The sequence below is a fragment of the Odontomachus brunneus genome, unplaced genomic scaffold, assembly GCF_010583005.1.
Source record: "Odontomachus brunneus isolate Ranch 3 - 2012 unplaced genomic scaffold, Obru_v1 Obru_scaffold_078, whole genome shotgun sequence".
NCBI lineage: Eukaryota > Metazoa > Arthropoda > Insecta > Hymenoptera > Formicidae > Odontomachus > Odontomachus brunneus.
Window position 1 is genome coordinate 571,911 of NW_022639528.1, and position 20,443 is coordinate 592,353.

The 20,443-nt window shown below is 32.9% G+C and overlaps 1 protein-coding gene and 1 long non-coding RNA gene across 6 annotated transcripts in view; one reads left to right on the plus strand and one right to left on the minus strand.

The window, feature by feature from the left end:
• Positions 1-914: 914 nt before the first annotated feature.
• Positions 915-20,443, plus strand: part of LOC116847480 (venom carboxylesterase-6-like) — a 23,550-nt gene continuing 4,021 nt past the window's right edge. The window contains exons 1-6 of one of the 5 annotated variants that reach the window (XM_032822527.1): positions 915-1,079; positions 3,118-3,372; positions 15,835-16,133; positions 17,425-17,624; positions 19,903-20,099; positions 20,209-20,259. In XM_032822527.1, the coding sequence (XP_032678418.1) occupies positions 3,172-3,372; positions 15,835-16,133; positions 17,425-17,624; positions 19,903-20,099; positions 20,209-20,259 (948 nt within the window). In that variant the 5' untranslated portion in view covers positions 915-1,079; positions 3,118-3,171. Of the gene's footprint in view, positions 1,080-3,102; positions 3,373-12,835; positions 13,080-15,834; positions 16,134-17,424; positions 17,625-19,902; positions 20,100-20,208; positions 20,260-20,443 lie in introns of those variants that run through there. The other 4 variants (XM_032822529.1, XM_032822528.1, XM_032822530.1 and 1 more) reach the window with 4 other exon arrangements.
• On the minus strand, positions 11,746-13,740 carry LOC116847481. Its single transcript, XR_004378768.1, has 3 exons — positions 13,196-13,740; positions 12,028-12,171; positions 11,746-11,935 (listed from the first exon to the last, which is right to left on the minus strand). It is a non-coding gene; the product is annotated as an uncharacterized LOC116847481 (long non-coding RNA).

Genomic DNA, 20,443 nt, shown 5'->3' on the forward strand with positions numbered 1-20,443 from the left:
GGTTGCCATGGCGAAAATCCACGAATTACGGTTTGAACTGCTTGACCATCCACCTTACTCACCAGATCTAGCCCCAAGCGACTTCTTTTTGTTCCCTCATCTAAAAATTGCGCTCGGAGGACAGAGATTTTCGTCAAATGAAGAGGCAATCACCTTCGTGAACAATTATTTTGCAGAGAAAAACGCCGAGTACTATTTCGACGGGTTACAGAGATGGGAGCATCGCTGGGAGAAGTGTGTAGATTTACAAGGAGACTATGTTGAAAAATAAAAAACAATTTTCAGAAAAAATGACTTGTATCTTTGTTAGGTCGGAAACTTTTCAGACCACCCTCGTATACATTTGTAGTTGTAATGGGCCACGTTTGTATTAACCATATATTATCACTGTTACAACATAACTAACTCAGCTATTGCTCTTTGGTTACAGCAACCACATAAATAGTTGTTCCGTATTTTACTATTGAATCTGGTTGGCACAACCAGATTTCTGTATGGATTAACCATATTGTTTTTTCCGTGTACTTTTAGCAAATCTTTTTGCTGTCCATATAATAACAAAAAGATTTTGCTAGACTAGCAGAAAATTTTCTGGGCCAGTAAATTATTTTTCTCCGTGTAGAAAAAGTTAAATTTTTATTTCTTATTTTTTATTAATTTATATTTTATGAAATTGTTGCTAAAATCTTTTTCTTTATTAAATTAATGAATCTACTACATACTAAAAATAGATACTTTGCAGAGATTAGCGAAGGCCCTTACGTAATGTTGAACTTAAGTCAATACATATTTTATGTAAGTTAATTGTTGTTAATTGTGGCGTAAAATTTAAAATAATTTATATACATTTATGCGTGCGCTTGAACATATCAACACGATCCAAATCACGACACAGTCAACAATAAAGTCAGTTGACATAACTTGGTTGAAGAAAAATAATGTACCGCGGTTATACTTCACGAAAGTGACGTCACTTGCTATGATCGATAATAATCCAACGAGCAACTCTCTCTCGCGACAGTCTTGAACCTGCCTTCACGAAAGGAACACGAGCGCTTTCTGACTTCCACGAAACTACGGTACTTATCTTTATATGAAAAGTCCATCGTTTATCTAGAGATAATAACTAATAACGGCTTCGAAATTTTTGCTACTACTAACATTTTCTATTATTGAAATAACGTCTTGTCATTGTGCTGTCTTGTCATTGCTCTTTAGATAGCATTAAACAGAATTTTTGCGTGAGAATAAAACGATTTTGCTTTTGCGTGCAGTTAATATTTCAGCGCGTGTTTAATTAACTGTGATTGTTTTTGTGCTTGGAAGTATAATTGTGTTAAAAACGTGAAAGAAATTGGTCTATGATACGAGAACGATTCAACCGTTCTATCGTATCAACGATCAGTAAACATCTTGCAAGGAGATCATTTTAGAAAGTTATATACTCAGAAGAAAAGACGTGATGATGGCAGTTGTACAAGTGTTAACTACAATTTTGTATGTAGAATCAATGTATAGTTTAATAAACTATTTTACAGCTAAATAAACTATTTTATAGTTTACTAATTATATTATATTTATATTGCAACTAAATATTTAGTTGCAATATAATTACAAAATAGTTTATTAAACCATATACATTATAATTCTACATACAAAATAAAATTATCGTATAATTATCACCTACATAGTTGTCATCATCATGACTTTTTCTCTAAGTATAATTACATAAAAATCTTTTTATATAAAACTTCTAAAAAATTAAAAATATTTATTGAAATAGGATTTTCGCGAGGTGTACATATAAATAATGAAATAAATTTGTGAGAGAGACGTATATGTACAAAATATTCATCTACTGCTCCATATCTTTTTTAAGAAAAAATGAAGAAAGGTATTTAAAGTGTGAAATTAAATAATAGCAATGTTTTAAGTTTTCGAGATAACTGAAATTTTTAAATATCTAATTCGGAGCAGGGAATATGAAGCAATAAATTAAAATATGGACAAATTTGCTGATTCATGTTTCAATAATTTGTGTATTTGTTTTTTATTTCTTGATAACCCGATAATTAATTTAGAATCTAGAAGTAAAAATCGATTTCCCCCGTAATTCTTCGTTTGCATTGAACTTGAAATTTTTTTCTCTTCACATAATACTATTTTACATTATGAAACCAGTTTCTTTAATGCTAGTCATAGCGTAGGCACATAGCGAAAATTATACAGGGTGTTCCGCCACTATAGAGAATCAGTAAGCTGTCACACATTTGACGTTTCTTTCAGGGATTTACAACTAATTTCATATCTTATGCAAATTCTCACTTATATGCATGCACCTGTACCTGAGCGCGCGTACTTTAGCCAATATAATTGATCAACTTTAATCGTTTATAATTTAAAAAGTATTATAGCATCGTCATTTTTGTATTAGAATTTTCTTATTCAAATTACTTCAGGAACCCGCCCTTAAGAGATAATGCGGTAGTGACGGGACACCCTGTAGATATCTCGCAGATACAATGAAGGTGTATCAATAATTTCATTTCCTCTATGATCATATATTATTTGCTCATAAATCAAGCTATAAGCGTCATTTCTTCGTTAGCGTAAATTTCTCCACCAATAATGTGAAAACGTATCTAATGCTCGAGTGTTTAATATCCCGTTTCTATTCTACAATTGTATATAAACTTACGCATATTCAAGCACTTCTGAATAAACCAGTGTATTTTATTTCTGCTATTTTATAATAAGTTATAGAATTAAGCAAGTAGGACTTTTAAACATGTTAAAAATGGCTTTGAGATTCCTGCTTAATTCTCAAATATGTTAAAGAATAGTAGAAATAATCGATTTTACCAACTTATTTCGATATAACCAACTAGTTCCGGTCTCTCCTATAACGTAATATCTCATTTCAATTATTATTTTAAACGGCCCAACCTATTTATAATTCGGAAAAATTTGTATACGAAATTATAATAAGACTTTATTCGTTATAAATAATTACGATATTCATACCGGCATCTGTTTTATATCTTTATCTTTGAATAAACACTTTACTTTGCACCTGCAGTTTATAATTTATATCGACTTCAGCGATACTGTTCACAGATTATTACAAAACTTGGATCTGGCCTCCATGATACTTCACGAATATTAAAAACGATGGAATATCAAAATAATTTGATTTTGCTGAGCTGCGTTTTGCTTTTCGCGTTCAGCGCGGTATATGCCAGCGCACCGACAGCGCAAACGCGAAATGGCACAGTGGCGGGTCTGGTAATGCAAAGTAGACGAGGAAAAGATTTCATCGGATTCCGAGGAATTCCCTACGCCATGCCACCGCTTGGTGAACTCAGATTTCAGGTAAAATTTTTTCTTCAGATGCATATATAGTTTAGTATATCTGACTTAAGAATCGAATCTAATTAAACACGATTCAAATCCGGTTTTACCAGATTTAAACCGGTTAACTGATCTTTAATTTTCATAAAACGGAAAATTAGAAACATTCAAACTATTCTTTAAATATATAACCAAAATTTATGGTTTCTATATATATTATATATAGAAACTTTTTAAAATGCGTTACTGTTTCTGTGAACAAAAATATTGATAGGCTAATGAACAATTGAAAACAAAGGTCTTCCGCGTATTAAGCTTAGGACACGCAAAACTTCATAAACATCTCTTCATTGTGATTTTAATTTTAATTTGCTATGATAATATGCATAATAATTATAGAGTTTGCTGATTGCTGAAAATTAAAATAAGAATACGGTTCGAAATTGTGGCTTACTAATTTAGAAATCCTCGGTAGCTTATTTATTAAGACTTTGATTATACGTGATGTGAGAGTTACTCTTCGAATAATTTATATTCGTACCCGGCGTCACCATCTCTTTCCAACACGAGTGTGTAGTAATGTCGAGAAAGTACTTAAGACTTGTTACTTTGACGGCTTAAAGGCAATTATCAACGCGTATGAAATGACCAGCTGGTTTGTGGGACTTATGATTTAGAAAAACTAAATATAAAATTAGAAACCGGTTAGTGTTAATTAACCGAACATACCCTGTAGTATCTTTAATGATTCTTAATGGCCCGCACAACAATTCGTCACAAAAACTACATCAGAAACTTTGTGGCAATCGGTATGTAGCAATCGCATAAATGTCGTTAAAAGAAAGCAACTTTTCCTCCACAGGATTATACAGGTATCGTAAGTTTTTTTTTCGTAATTACGCGAACGCGGTAGCAATTCGAACGGCAACGGTAACTATACCACTTTTCTAAGCTAATACAGAGTAATGTTGCATCTTGCGCGTACCTTGTCTACGCGGAAATGAGAAAACCACGTTGCAATTGACTAAACACGATACTTCTTTCCAAGCACGAAGTACTTATAAAAAGAGGCGCAGCCTCGACATGTAGGACTCTTAAAAGTTGCACTTTATCATCTCTTTGTATTCGCACGACGTTCCATTGTCGTCGAATACACCTGATGCACTGTCTAGATTTGCACATACATATTGCATGCGTTGCTATTATTGCGTCAATAGCTAAACTTTGAAAATATCGGTTTTTCATACGCAATATTTTTAACGCTATGCATATTGCTACAACATTGAAATACAAAAATAACAACATGAACAAAATTTCATTAAAGATATAATTTGTTTAAAATAGTAGTAACTTGAAGTTATTTCCATTAAGTATTTGAACAAATTTAAAATCGAAACTTAATTCACGCGTACAAAATCTTGTGAAAAATATACGGTTGCTCGAAAATGTGTATGGGAAAACAAACTAAGAACAATTTCAGTGTTAAATATAAGTGTTAAGTTCAATAGTAAAGAGGAAATTCAAAAACTAAAATATAAAATCACATTAATATGATCTGTATAACTGCGACTAAGCTAATGTAAAATACATACATATTAACAATAGATTTTTATTACGTGTATATGCAAATCTGCACTTTGTACATGTATCGGAAAAACTGAACCAGCAGTCATTAAAATTTAATGCTTGAGCAACGTGAAAGATCATGCTAATCGCATCTTACATGTATTAAGTATTCCTTTAGTCTGCTTTTGTTATTTAACGAGCACCAAAGGATGCTCGTCGCATTTCTTATTACTAATTTTATAATATCACGCTTATCCAGTGATGTACATTATCTGATACTGAGTTTCGTATTCAGTAAACCCGACTTTCACACTATCAATAATAGAATATAGAGAACTATTCAAATAGAAACAAGACAGATAAAAATCAGATATGGATTTTGTCAAGATCTGATCAGATATAATCAGATATGATTCAGATCTGTCCATATATAATCATATATAATTGTATATATGATTACATATGATTATATATATGGACAGATCTGAATCATATCTGAATTATTCTGATCAGATTTTAACAAAATCCATATCTGGCTTTTATCTGAACTTTTCTTTCCCGAGTTTGGATTTCGAATCCTGCATTAATGGCACAAACTTTCAAATTTATACTAATAAATTAATATCCGATTATCCGGCCGGATACTAGTGAAATCCGGCTATCCGGCCGGATTATAAAAAGATGGCCGGATAGGCCGGATACCGGATAGTTGCCGGATATCCGGCATATCCTTAATCAAGACGCAATAAATTTAATTTTCCATCTCATTTTGACACTGTTTCTCGAGTGTTGGTGTGTATAATTACATAAGAAATATAAATTTGGCACTCTATTGTAATACACGTTTTTGCTTTTCATTTCTCAAATCGTTTATTACCCAAATGTTTGTCTTTCTTAGTGCTTAAAGTTTATACACTTATTACTATAGAATTTTTTAGTCAAGTAATAGATGCACATTCTGCAATTTCTTTATTTCTTTTACTTCATATGTGCTATTTATATTTTAGGAATTAAAATGAGAGAAGATTATAGTTTTCTCTTCATATAAATTCTTTTTAATTTTATTGTGTTTTTAGTCTAGAGATAGACTGTCAATATATTTTTAAATTTCTTAGAATGAAAAGTGGCAGTATTTTCATTCGAGAAGATAGTGAAAATAATGCCAGTCGAAATCATACGAGTGAATGTTTCATTCAAGATTAGAGTGGATTTTAATTTTATATGAGCGGATGTTTATAGAATGTATTCTCCTAGCGATGTGTGTGTGTGTGTGTGTGTGTGTGTGTGTGTGTGTGTGTGCGCGTGACTCTCTCCAATTTCGAGTGAAATTTTATACAAAAAGGAGAGTAACAGCCGAATCATTCAAATTTGAATTATTTTTCATTCTTATAGAGCGAATTCTTCACTCTGAATCATTGAGTGAATATTTTTACTCGAAATTGAAAAGTGAATTTGATGCATTTCACCATCAAGTAAACTAATACACTCCAATCAATTAAAACATCGTTATTGCTTATAGAGTTGGAATCCAATTCCAGAGTCAGAATCAAATTCTAATTTTGAGTAAAATATTCACTTTTGTGATTTTGAGTAATAGTATTATCACTATTCACTCGAATGAACTACCACTTTTTATTCCAAAAAATTTTTAGAGTAAGGTCTATCTTGCTAAAAAACATAATAAATTTTACTAGAAATACAGCATATTTCGCTAAGAACACAGCAACTGTTTTAATAGTACGTTTTATAATTCTTAAAAATATAAGTAGCATATATGAAATAAAAAAATAATTAATTATTGTAGAATGTGAATCTATTCCTTGGCTACAAAAAATCCTAGTAATTTTTATTATAAGATCTTTTCTGTATATACATTATATTTCTATATTTATGTATATTTATTAGGCTTTGCTCAATTTGTTCATTCGTGTTTTCTACATTGTAATAATGGATCAAAACAATTAAATATAAAAAAAATAATAAAAATTGTTTGTAATAATATTTTATAATAGTACTAATAATAGTGCTAGTAATAATGTTAATAGTGTTTTACATATCATTTGTATATTAATTTTGATTTTATATTTGTCTTTCTTTAATCTCTTGTCAAGATTGAAGTTTTAGATTTGTTTACTTATATTGCGAGTTTATTACTGTCATAAATAATTTATCTTGATTGCATCAATTAAATCTATACACACTATCTATCAATAATACACGCGATATAGCGATTATGTGAACATTCTCATAAAGATATAAATTTAACAAAGGTCACAAATTTGGTTTACGATCTCGATTCTTTCTTTTGGTTACTCAATAATGAGTTGATATTGCGTTAATACTTGTGTTTTATAAAATTTCTAAACTTTTGAATGTTTAACAAACGCTATTTCATCGTCCTTAATATCGCTTCTATTTTTAATAAAATAATATAATACATTTTTTAAATTAAATATTTTATTTAAAATATTTTAAGAATAAATGTGCGTAAATACGACAAAAGTCTTTTTATTTTGATTCTACAATTTATATAATGTAATCACAAATGGCAAAACCAGGTTTTTTAATAATAAACCAAATTTTTATAACGCAATGTTATCAAATCATTATCAATTAAGAAAAAAGTATCAATGCCTGGGTATTAATAACCTGATATCTAACTGATATCTAACTCTGGGCACTCTTATTGTTTTGTCTTTAAATGACATTTAAATTTTTAATATAAAAAGTATATATAGTCAATTATAAATAGTAAATAGACGGTAAAAATATAAAATATAGTAAATATTAATTTTATATTTAATCTCCCGATAATAAGAACGAGAAGAACATCACGAAATTAAACGACATAATTAAAACATATAATTAAAACAAAATTGAATAGATAGAGTAAAAGAAATAATAAAAACTCTTTAATTAAATATTTTATTTAAAATATTTTAAAGAGAAGTAAATGCGCGTAAATATTAATTATAATTATGGATTAAAAATTATCGTGAAAAAGTTGAGAAAGAGACAAGCGTATTTAAAAATTAAACTTTTGCATCGCGTCACATTTCGTCTAATTAGAAATCATTCTGACGGATCAAAGTAACAAAAGTATATATATATTCTGCGTTAGGAGTGTTAATATTCGTTTTTAAAACGTGTTAAAAACGTATTTAAAAAATAAAACAATAAAAATGCGCAGAGTTAGATATCAATGTCCAGACTTGCTATACTTTATGCACCAAAAAACCAGTCATTTAAGTTATTCACTTACATGCAATCGATATCTTGTTATCACTTATCAGCGCATCTTGTCCTACTTCTGAAATATCAATTTTTCTCCCGAAATATTTAATCTCCCGATAATAAGAGCGAGAAGAATATCACAAAATTGAACGACATATAATTAAGATAAAATTGAATAGATAAAATAAAAAAATAATCGAATCTTTGTAATTAAATATTTTATTTAAAATATTTTAAAGAGAAGTAAATGTGCGTAAATACTAATTATGAATTAAAAGTTATCGTGAGAAAATTGAGAAAGAGACAAGCGTATTTAAAAATTGAACTTTTCTATCACGTCACATTTCATCTAACCAGAAATCATTCTGACGAATCAAAGTGATAAAAGATTTTGAACTCGATCGTAAAAACAAATACGAAAATGGCGAACAAGTGTGTACTCACTGGTCGATGATCCAGAGCTCTCCTGAATCCCCGATGTTATCTTTATGGCACTCACTTATACGGTTACGATTCGGTTTTATACACGCGTAAACGCGATCGCGCATTTTTCAATTGCTCTCCCGAGAGCAATTTATTGGCGTTATTCGCGAGGTATTAAACGGCCGACGACAATTCCGATTTTGGGCACAGACGAGTGCAAATGACCGAATCACGACGATTTTACGGTTACGGCACATTATACGACGATCGCTGGATTCTTCGTTTCGATCGAACCCAAAGGCAGGTTAAAACATGTCGCGCTAGACGACGAGTGTTTTATGAAATACGATAGACGACACACGATATAAGGCAACTGAGCGAATATTCAAGTTGACGAGTGAACGTCAATTAATACCGCAAGAACTTGATCGTCGAGTAACACAGCAGACAAGTGGACTGTCTATTTCGCAAGATTATGGAGATAGAAATGATATGTACCTACCGCGCGATCTAACAATACTAACTTTAAAGCCTTGCCTTTATCGCGTCTTCCGTCCGAGCGAGACAAAAAAACAAAACACTCCGCGGTTTAACGGCGTACGCGAGGAATGTAAACAAACGCGCGTACTATGCATCGTATTCTATGGGGTCTTTTAAGAATGAACAGGGTCTAAATCACATACATAATTTCCGGCACTCCCATGACACGACGTTTCTTTTGGGTGTCATTCCGAGTGATACGAGAAAGGCGAATGAGACAGTCGACGCAAGCGAATCATAACACAGGCCCACAATTTAAAAAAAGTTGTTTGTGCTGGGGATCTGACTAGGTGTACTATACGTATTTTGGGCTACTGAATCCAAATCCGGTGTCAGATTTGCTCCATCATCCTTGAATTTCCCGGAAAATCGAGGAAATCGTGAAAAGGAGCAGATATCTATGTTTTTACGGAGACATGTATTCAAGGAAAATTCTAGAGTGACGAATAACCTTATAACCCCACAACCAACGTTGAAAATACATTATATACTTCAACATCTGATGACTAGAACAACCCAATAATCCAATAATCCATCATATACCAATATACCATCATATATATTCAGTTTTAGTTCACCCATCAATTTTTTAACATCGCATAGATTAGAAAATCTAATCTGTGCGTATTCTATCATGGTCTCATTCATGTTATTGTCCACGAGATGGAATCTTTTTTCTATTCGAAATATCAATTCTACAATATATGATCGTCGATCAGATAAATCCTGCTGCTTCAGAGGATGTTGGAGACGATGACAACTGCTCCGTAAGGGGATGTGTAGAATGATTCGTTTTCCATGTTGAAGTACATAATGTATTTTCAACGTTGGTTGTGGGGTTATGGGATTATTCGTCACTCTAGAATTTTTCTTGAATACATGTCTCCGTAAAAACCTGGATATCTGCTCCTTTTCACGATTTCCTCGATTTTCCGGGAAACTCAAGGGTGATGGAGCAAATCTGACAGCGGATTCAGCAGGCCAAAATACGTATAGTACACCTAGTCAGACCCCCAGCACAGACAACTTTTTTTAAATTGTGGGCCTGTGTAATTAAATACGAAATACGCGATCAGCTAAATTGTTTTATTCACTCGCGGCTGTGAAACGAGGCAACCGTGGCATCATTTTCGGTGCTGTGAAACGTTTCCCGGGATACATTGTTAAAATGGGAAGAACGCGGAACAGTAATAGGAATAATCGCACGAACCGAATATAAAACATGTCGCGTTGTACAACGATCATTTTAGAAGATACGGTCGACGACACGAAATATGACAAGCAAACGAATATTCAAATGACGCGTGAATACTATAAAACTGCAGTGTTAAGTAGCATGCGAAAAATGTATCGTGTATATCTTCAGAAAAATTATTGATATGGAAAAATATATAATAGCGCGATAATGAGCGCGAAACATTCATATCCATCGCGCGATCTAACAATCTAATAAAGCCATGCCTTATCGTGCACGTCCTCCGTCCAAGCGAACCAAAACACTACGGCGCACGTGAGGAACAAACGCGCACATACTACGCGTCGTATTCTTTGGGAACTTTTAACAACGAACAGTCTAAATCACCTGCGCAATTTTCGGCACTCCCACAACACGGTGTCCGTCCTCTTGTACATTATCCTGAGCGATACATCAGACATCCGAGAAAGGCTTTACAGTCGGCGCAAGCGAGCCATAATCAAGTCTCGAACAAAATACACGACGATCAGCCGATTATTCACTCGCGACGACGCGATCGTGGCATCATTTTCGGCGCTGCAGGCATTCCTATTGTCGGACCGTCTCTCGGGATGCATTGTTTAAACAGGAAGAACACGAAACGGTAATCGGAATAATCGTAGGAGCCGAATATAGCAAGACACGTCGCGCCATACAACGATCATTTTAGGAAACATGACACGAAATAGGACGAACGGGCGAATGTTCAAAGAACGCGTGAATTTCAATGAATACTACAAAACGTTAATTACAGTGATAACACGTGATAAATGCATCGTATATATATATATATCTTCAGAAAAATTATTGATATGGAAAAATAGTGCGATAACGAGCGCGAAACATCCGTACCGATCGCGCGATCTAACAATACTAACTATAAAGTTCTGCCTTATCGCGCGCATCCTCTGCTTCGAGCGAGGCGAAACACTGCGGCGCACGCGAGGAATGTAAACAAACGCGCACATACTATGCGTCGTATTCTATGGGAACTTTTAACAATGGATAGTCTAAATTACCTGGGCACTCCTACAACACAGTGTCCGTGCTCTTATACGTCATTCCGAGCGATACACCAGACACTCGAGAAAGGCTTATAGTCGGTGCAAGCGAATCATAATAAAGTCTGGAACGAAATACGCGACGATCAGCCGATTAATCATTTGCGTCTACGAGACGACACGACCGGCACTCTTTCCGTTGTTGCAGATATTCCTACCGTCGGATCGTTTCCCAGGATGCATTGTTACGATGCGAGAAACGCGGAACAGGAATAGTACGAACCGAACAGCAAGTCAGCGACACGTCGCGCCACGTAACGATTATTTTAGGAGACACAATCGACGACACGAAATAACACAAGGCAACGAATATTCAATATGTGAATTTTCTGACTGTCAAAGTTTAATCGTAATCTCGAGTAACACGATAGGTATATTATGAGTATTTAGAAAATTATAGATATAGAAAAAATAAATTATGTATCGCGCGATAATGAGTGCAAGCACTCTCTTGTGTCCAACGCGGAATCTATAACAACATTAACCTTAAAAACTCTCTTATGCACGTCCCCTTCCATCCGAACAACTGAAACAGAGCGTGGCGTACGCGAAAAATGTAAGCAAATACGCATACTACGAGTCGTATTGTATAGAAATTTTTAACAATGGACAGTCTACATTGCCTGCACAATTTTTGACATTCCCATAACACGGTGTCCGTCCTCTTGGACGTCATCCCGAGCTCTTTCTCTTTTTCTTCTTGGTTGCAGGCCTATCATGGTCCTTTTCCATCTGACTCTGTATGTGTTTTATACTGCAATTCTAAGCAGAATCGTAAGTCTCGTAACTTGTTCTCGTAAAATTCGTCAGAACTTATAAGTAGATTTACAAGTCTATGCAATATCATATGTCGTACAATTACTTATAAATATCTACGATTTCATGTAATTTACGATATTTATAAGTAATTGTACGACATGATATTGCATAGTCTTATAAATCTACTCATAAGTTCTGACGAATTTTACGAGAACAAGTTACGAGACTTACGATTCTGCTTAGAATTGCAGCATTAGTTAATCGACGTTAAAGGTTGTCATCCCGAGCGATCAAATACACGAAATAGGTTTACAGTTGGCGCGAGCGAGCATAATTGAGAACGAAACACATGACGATCAGCTAAACACTCGTTTCATTCTCTCGTAAGGCCCGATCTACCATAGATGGAGTAAGGAGTAGGAATAGGAGTAAGACGAAATGGAAATAATTTATTTCGCTTAGATCTACAATAAAGTTTGCCCGTCTACATCACATGGAGTAAGCCTGAATTAAGTAGTAAGAGCTGAAGTAAGGAGCTGGAATAAGGGAATAAGCGAATAAATTATTTTCATTTCGTCTTATTCTTACTCCTACTCCTTACTCCATCTATTGTAGATCTGGCCTCATACTGCGACCTCGCGACCGTGGCGTCATTTCGGTGCTGGTATTTCTACCGGATAGTTTCCCGAGATGCATTGTTAAAACATAGAAACGGGAGGGACGCCGAACTGTAATAAGAATTGCCGTATGAAAGAACCAAGTAGTACACGTCGCGCCATACAGCGATTGTTTTAAGAAACACGAACGACGACACGAAGTGGAACAAGTGGGCAAGCATTCAAATGACACGACGTGAATTTTTCCGTCAGTATTACGAGAGTTTAATCGCAATATCGAATAAGAATAGGCAGGTGGGTATATTGTCTGTTTCGGAAAATTATGGAGATTAAAATGATATGTAATATAGCGCGATAATGAGCGAGAACGTTCGCGTGCATTGCAGGATGAGCAGGATAACGAGACTAACCTCAAAAATACATTTCGTTTGTACGTCTCTCATCCGAGCAGGCCAAAAAACAATACATCTCGCAGCTCGACGACGTATGCGAGGAATGTAAACAACCGCGCATGTTATTTCATAGATACGTGAATTTTCTATTTATACTCGTTATTCTATTGGTATTTTGAACAATAGACACTCTAAATCGACTGCGTGATTTTCAGTACTGCCACGACCCCAGGTAGTCAAACTCGCAAGAGCAGATTGCACAGTGTTTGCTGTAGACTCTATCCTAAAAAAAAATACAGCAAAATCTGATGACAGAGTATAGTGATAGACTGACGACAAGAATTGACCTGAGCCTAAGATACTTAAATGGAACGCACTGCAGATCTTGCTCATTTTCTGTCGCCAATTTACCGTTAGATTTTGCCAGCAGATTTGTCGACAGAGTTGAATGCCAGCAGATTTGTCGACAGAGCACGAGTTGAATGTGGATATAGATGTCCATGAAGCTATCAACAGATTTTGGTCGAGTTTATTCGCAATCTGATAAGCGATTATTCGCAATTCGATAGACTGCTGATAAATTGATCACTAAGTTCGTCTCCTTGGTCGTCATCCGAACAATACATAAAAAATCGAGTGAAGATTGGCACGTGTTTATCGTGATTAATACTCGAGCAAAATATTATTGCGACAATTGACTGATTTTTCGTCCCCTCGTAATTTGAGGCGTTATCTCTTCGACACCTATTTTAGAATTAATTACGCGCATATATCGTCATATATGGTCGACGGTTCATTTCTGATGTTACATAAGCTGCCACTTAATTCTTAAAGGCTTAATTTCGCGATTTATTGTGACATATTTATCTTCATAATGGCTTGATTTATATCGTGCATTTGATATGCGTATTAGATATTCAATCGTATCAAATTCGTATTAAATATTTAATATGCACGATATAAACACTGACGAATCAATTTGGTGCGAGTGTATCAAGTAGGAGTATCATACTAAATTAAACGCGTATCAAATGATACAAATGACGAATAAACGTATGAAACGAATGTTGGAGGGAACCTAACCTAATTAAAACTGGTGTTATCGGTAATCGTTGGTTTCTTTCAAATTAAATTATAGTAAAATATCTTTTAAAAAAGGGTTAAATTGGAGAGAAGAAGAAACGAGCACATTTTTAGAATTATATATTCCTCCTGTCGGTCGAAGCTATTTCAAGCAAATTGCAATTCCAAATACCACTAGGAGGTAAACGACATGAATTAAATTCGTATTATATTTTTCCTTTAATACGTTCGATGTAAACGCACCCGTATTAAAGCGTATTATTGGTGCACATCAAATTTAATACGCGTACTAACGTTTTGATGATATAAATCAAGCCAATAATGCGGAATGACGACTATCATTTGTTTCTCCGTTTTCGACACTTCTCCGTTAACGAAGCTTCTCAGATTATGAAAGATACAAAACGAAAAAGGAGGAATTCTGGGACTGGATCAAGATTGCTGTGCAAGATCGCGCGTGCAATGCATTGTAATTTAAAAATTATGAAAAAGATAATAAACGGGAAAGAAGGAATGCTGAAATCAAGTCGGTGTTGTTATGGTAGAGAAATACTTCGAAATTGTAGAATATAAAGTTTATTTTTCAGTGTGAACAAACTTTATATATCACACATTAAATATTTTTTTCTTAGTATATACAGTATTGCGTGAATGCGGTGCAATATAATTTAGTAATTATGATTCTAATTGTATAATGACTTATTGCACGGTGTACACTATAATAGTAATGAAATCAATTTGACAGTCAAGATGAAGAAAAAGACTTATCCAAACTGTTGATTTCTTGCTCACAATGTTACATTTAATACTATTACTTTTTGTTCCTGTGTTGAGAAAGAATTCTATATCGATTTCACTGCACATTTAAGATTCATTTTATGAAAAATATTACTTTATAAAAAACGGTTACTTTATATCATTTTACACTAAGAAAAATTCCTCGATGATCAGAACAATAGCATGTTTGATTGTTTATGTTTTTGATAATATTGTTACTGTTGTAAATCGTTTCTCATCATTTGTCATTTTAATAAACGTATATTGCCTGAGGCATAAATCATATTTGTTCTCTTCTATTTAAGTTAAATTAGTTGTGTTTCTATTACAATATTACATTTTAATCGTGTTGAAAGCAGCAGATTGAATGTAAAAAGTTATTTGTTCGCACTATGATCTCATAAATTTCCAAGTATTTTTTCCCTACGATGACAACGCCGATCTGATTCAGTTCCAATATTCTTCCTTTTCTATTTACCATCTTTTTCATGATTTTTAAATTACAATGCATCGTGCGTGCGATATTGTATAGCAACGCCGTCCTGGTCCAGTACCGGAATTTTTCCGTTTTGCATCTTTCGGATATGATCTCACATCAATAAACATACTTGTTGATTTAGCAAACCTTCTCCTCTCATTTTACAGAATTAATCTGCTTATTTTGGTCTGATGCGAATGTCACTTCCGTTTCGTGTTTAAAACGGTGAAATCAGTTTGCTGTGAAAACATAGAGTTATCGTGAATCTAATAAGCAGGTGTGGAATTAATTGTATGTGCGTGTATATTTTTCTTGAAAGGCACCGAAGCCCGCAGCCGCCTGGGAGGGTGTACGACTTGCTCAGGACGACGCCGCGATATGCACACAACGAAACGTCTTCGTAAATCAAAGTGAAATCATAGGCATCGAAGATTGCCTTTACTTGAATGTCTATACGCCGAAGGTGCCATCCGACGATGAGGCGGCGACGTTTCAGCGTTTCCCGGTCATGATCTGGTTCCATGGTGGTGGATGGCTCGCTGGAGCAGGTCATTCCGATTTCTATGGGCCCAAATTTCTGCTGGACCACGATGTTATTTTGGTCACCGTAAACTACCGGTAATAATGCTAATACACAATGCTCAACTAATATACGGAGAAGAGAATATTTATAGCATTTTTCGTATAAATTCTTTTCAATTTACTATATTCTCAGCACACTGAGAATAATTTCTCGTTTAACAGGACAAGAATACGTTTGCTGCTTGATAATCACTAGGCAAACAGATCGAACAGTTACTGTTGCTAAAAATTTCTCATCATTTATTATTTTAACATGTTGCCTGAAATACAAGCCACATTTATTCTCGTCTATTTAAGTTTGGTCTATTTAGATTTGATTAGTTGTTTCTACATTACAGAAATATTGCTTAAAGTAGCAAATTGAAAGTAACGAGTCATTTGTTTTCACTACAAGGGGGAGTTATTTGTTGTACCATATCAATGAACAATTTGTTGCATGTACTGGTATTTTGTTAAATGAGCAAAACTTTTGTTCTCAATAGTAATTCAGGAATAAATTATTAGTAAGGTCTATCTTGCTGGGTAACATACAAAATTTTGCTGGGAACATAGCAGATGTTTTAATAGCACATTTCAGCTCCAAAAATATAAGTAGCACATATAAAATGAAAGGATAACGAATTATTGCAGAAAGTCAATATATTCTTCGGTTACACTGAGAGAAAAAATATCTAAAAATTAATAAATATTTATTTGCTGGGTGCTAACAGCGTGTATATTTACTTAAATCTAAATTCTTTTATTAAAATAGAATAAATAATTATTTTCATGAGAAATTAGGAAGGGAGGGAAGTTCTTAAAGTTTTAAGAAAATTTATATTTTTTATTTGGAAAATTTTACATTATTAAATTCTACAATTTAAGTATGTTGTTAGTATCTACTAAATAAATGTTTACTATTTTTTAACTATTTTTTCTCAGTGTACAAAAAATCCTATAATAATATTTTCTATAAAATTCTCTTACAGTCTTTTTTAAATTCGATCGTTGTTCATGTAATCTTTCTTGTTATGAATACTTTGAAAGAAAAATATCTAAGAAATAAGAAAGTAATTATTTACTTTATCTAAATAGAATAATTTAGATTTAAGTAAATATATGTTAATTAATACTCACTAGATATAAAGATTTTTTATTTTTTAGATATTTTTTCTCTCAGTATATAAAGGAAGAAAATATTTTCTATTTTTCACAATATCTTTTCTTTCTTTTTCACAATATCTATATATATTTTATGTAATCTCCGAAGTTGAGAGGGATTTCTTAGTAATTTTTATAGAACTGCAGTTTTTTATAATTGCATAATAATATAGACTTCTTACAATAGACTTGGACCACTGGGTTTGCTGAGCACGGAGGACATGGAATGTCCAGGTAATGTAGCCATGAAGGATCAGGCGCAATCTATTCGATGGGTGCACGAGAATATTGCGTCCTTCGGCGGCGACCCAAATAGAGTAACCATCTTCGGTGAAAGTGCGGGTGGTGCAAGTGTGCATTATCACATGATAAGTCCTCTCTCGCAAGGTGAGTTTTTAGTAAAATTTTTATACTAGAATATACTAACTTTTGTATAGAAACTTATCAATAATTACACTAAATATAGAAAATATAAGGTATAAAATTATAAACATACAAAATATGTATTGTCAACTATGAGAAATTAAATACTTTTTTCACAAGTAGCAAAACACATCTTATATATTTGGAAAATGTGAATATAAGAATATTAAGCGTACTAAATAAAATTTGTTACGAATTTCATAATTAAACTTTGCAGTGCATGTTTGTTGATGCTGTTCACTGACGTGAGAAAAAATGGTTATATACATAATTATATAAAATTATATATAATTATATATATCTCTATATGTGTGGAAAAAAATGTTTTTTAATGAAAGAAGAAACAAATAGTTTTATTCAATTAAACATTATGACATCTCATAGGCTGCTATAAGTATTTACTTCAATTGTATTTGTTTCGATGTAGACACAATGTAGTTATATATAATTATATATGGTATAAACCAACACGTTAATTAAAGTTATAAAAGATCAAATAACGTAATAACCCATAAAAATATATAATATAATATAAACGTTTCGAATGCAAATTTAAATCTTCAATTTCAACTTCTTTACATACGACTATATTACAACTTCTTTACCACTTGATGTTTGGCTCTTATTGGCCTTGCTATTATTGTTTTTGAGATTATATATGACTGTATCGTGTTGAGTTTATCTGATAATTTTTCCTCGGGACATATCTTAATAAGTTTACACTCCGTCAGTAATATTTTTGATATAATCTATACGCTTGCTCTCGCGAGAGCACAGCTAATCGTTCTAATCACAGAAATTTTTATCGAAGCGATTGCACAACAAAGGAGACATGTGTAATATGTCGATACGATTTTATCGCAAACATCGATTTCTGCGTCTCGCACGGAGCGTAACGTCACTGTAACATTAGCTCCAATCGACCGCACACATAATACTTGCATAATAGTTGCATAATTCCATTGCATCGCATCTCGGTGTTATGAATTTTCCATGAACGTGCGCTGCGAAACACGCGTCAGAACTGTGATCTTTTTCTTTTTCCTCGGAAGTCGTTAATGTGCGTTAATGATCTGTGTTGTAGATCTGAGACTCGACAAACCGGTTTCATAGTTTTACACGCTGCTACTTTTTATCATCTTAAAACAAAATAAAACATCGAGAGTACAGAATTTGTAATTAAAAAAATCTGTTTTTAATAATTCATTTGCTCACGTGTCTAAGAATGCATTTTTCATAACATTATCATAACACGTTAGTTTCGTACTAATCAACAACAATGAATTTTAAAACATTTTTGCAAGGAGGTTCTAGTCAATAACTGTTAGAAAATACATCATATATATACACAGAAGAATACATAATTGCATTCAAGTATTTATTATTATTTTCAAATATTTTATAATTTCGTATATCCACAAATCCATTACAAATTTATCTCATAAGTATTAAATTTATTCAAAACACATTCTGAATCTTAGTAAGTTTAGCTTTTCAATCAAAAATACTAAATTAAAATAAAAATTTGGTTTGCTCACTACATAGAGCTAAGTTAATTTTTTCTTTGACTATGTTTTATAATATTCTTGTAAAGAGAATATTAAATTCTTCTTTTGAGTATATGATAATGGACTTTTCTCAAGTTTCTGATAAGCATATTTAATTATTATTATCAAGAATATATTCTTTTTTGAGGAAAACCATTACTTAAAAGAAAGAAAATAAATTAAACAATGACTTTTTTTAGCAGTAGAATGATATAGACTTCTTGAAGTAAAAATGGTTATGTACATAATTATATAAAATTATATATAATTATATATATATCTCTCTATATGTGTGGAAAAAAATGTTGTTTTAGTAAAAGAAGAACAAATAGTTTTATTCAATTAAACATTACGACATCTTATAGGTTGCTACAAGTATTTACTTCAATTGTATTTGTTTCGATGTAGACACAATATAGTTATATATAATTATATATAGTATAAACCAGTACGTTAATTAAAGTTATAAAAGATTAAATAACGTAATAACCAATAAAAATATGTAATATAATATAATATAATATTTTTCTATGTGTATACTTTTGTGCAAAAAAAGTTATAAAAATGCTTATTATCTACGATTAGATTTCATTATCGATGTACAGAAATGACAGTTTGAAGTGCTTTTGCGGGTTGCTGTAATTGACACAATTTTGTTTTGCAATAAAATACTCACGTTTCTCCACGCTATGCAGGTCTGTTTCATCGTGGAATTTCTCAAAGCGGCACAAGTCATTGCCCATGGGCTTTTGTGAAACCGGGATGGGCCAAGAAAAAGGCTAAAGCCTTGGCTGAACGTTTGAACTGTCCTACTGAAAGCTCCAAGGAACTGATTGCTTGCCTGCGTACGAAGGACGCCGCTGACATTATTGCCACCGATTACATTTTCCAGGTAATTATATGCATACGTAAGCTGTCATCATAAATGTTAGAAGTCAAGATTAAGTTGATACAAAATTGTTTTTTTTTAGAATAATTTTTTTATTAAATTTTATTTATAGAAGAACGAGCATGATATTTCTCACGTAATTTCACTGTGTCCAATAACTAAGGTATCAAATGAGTCAACGTATTTCTTGAGTATAAATTAGTATAAATTAGTTTTTTGTCGTATGACATTGTGTGCAACACTGTGACTTGTGTAACGCGCAGGATTCTTTGGTATAAAATTCCTCCATTTAAACATGCTTTATTGTGTAAATGTGGCATAATGTGACGACAATTAGATCTACACAC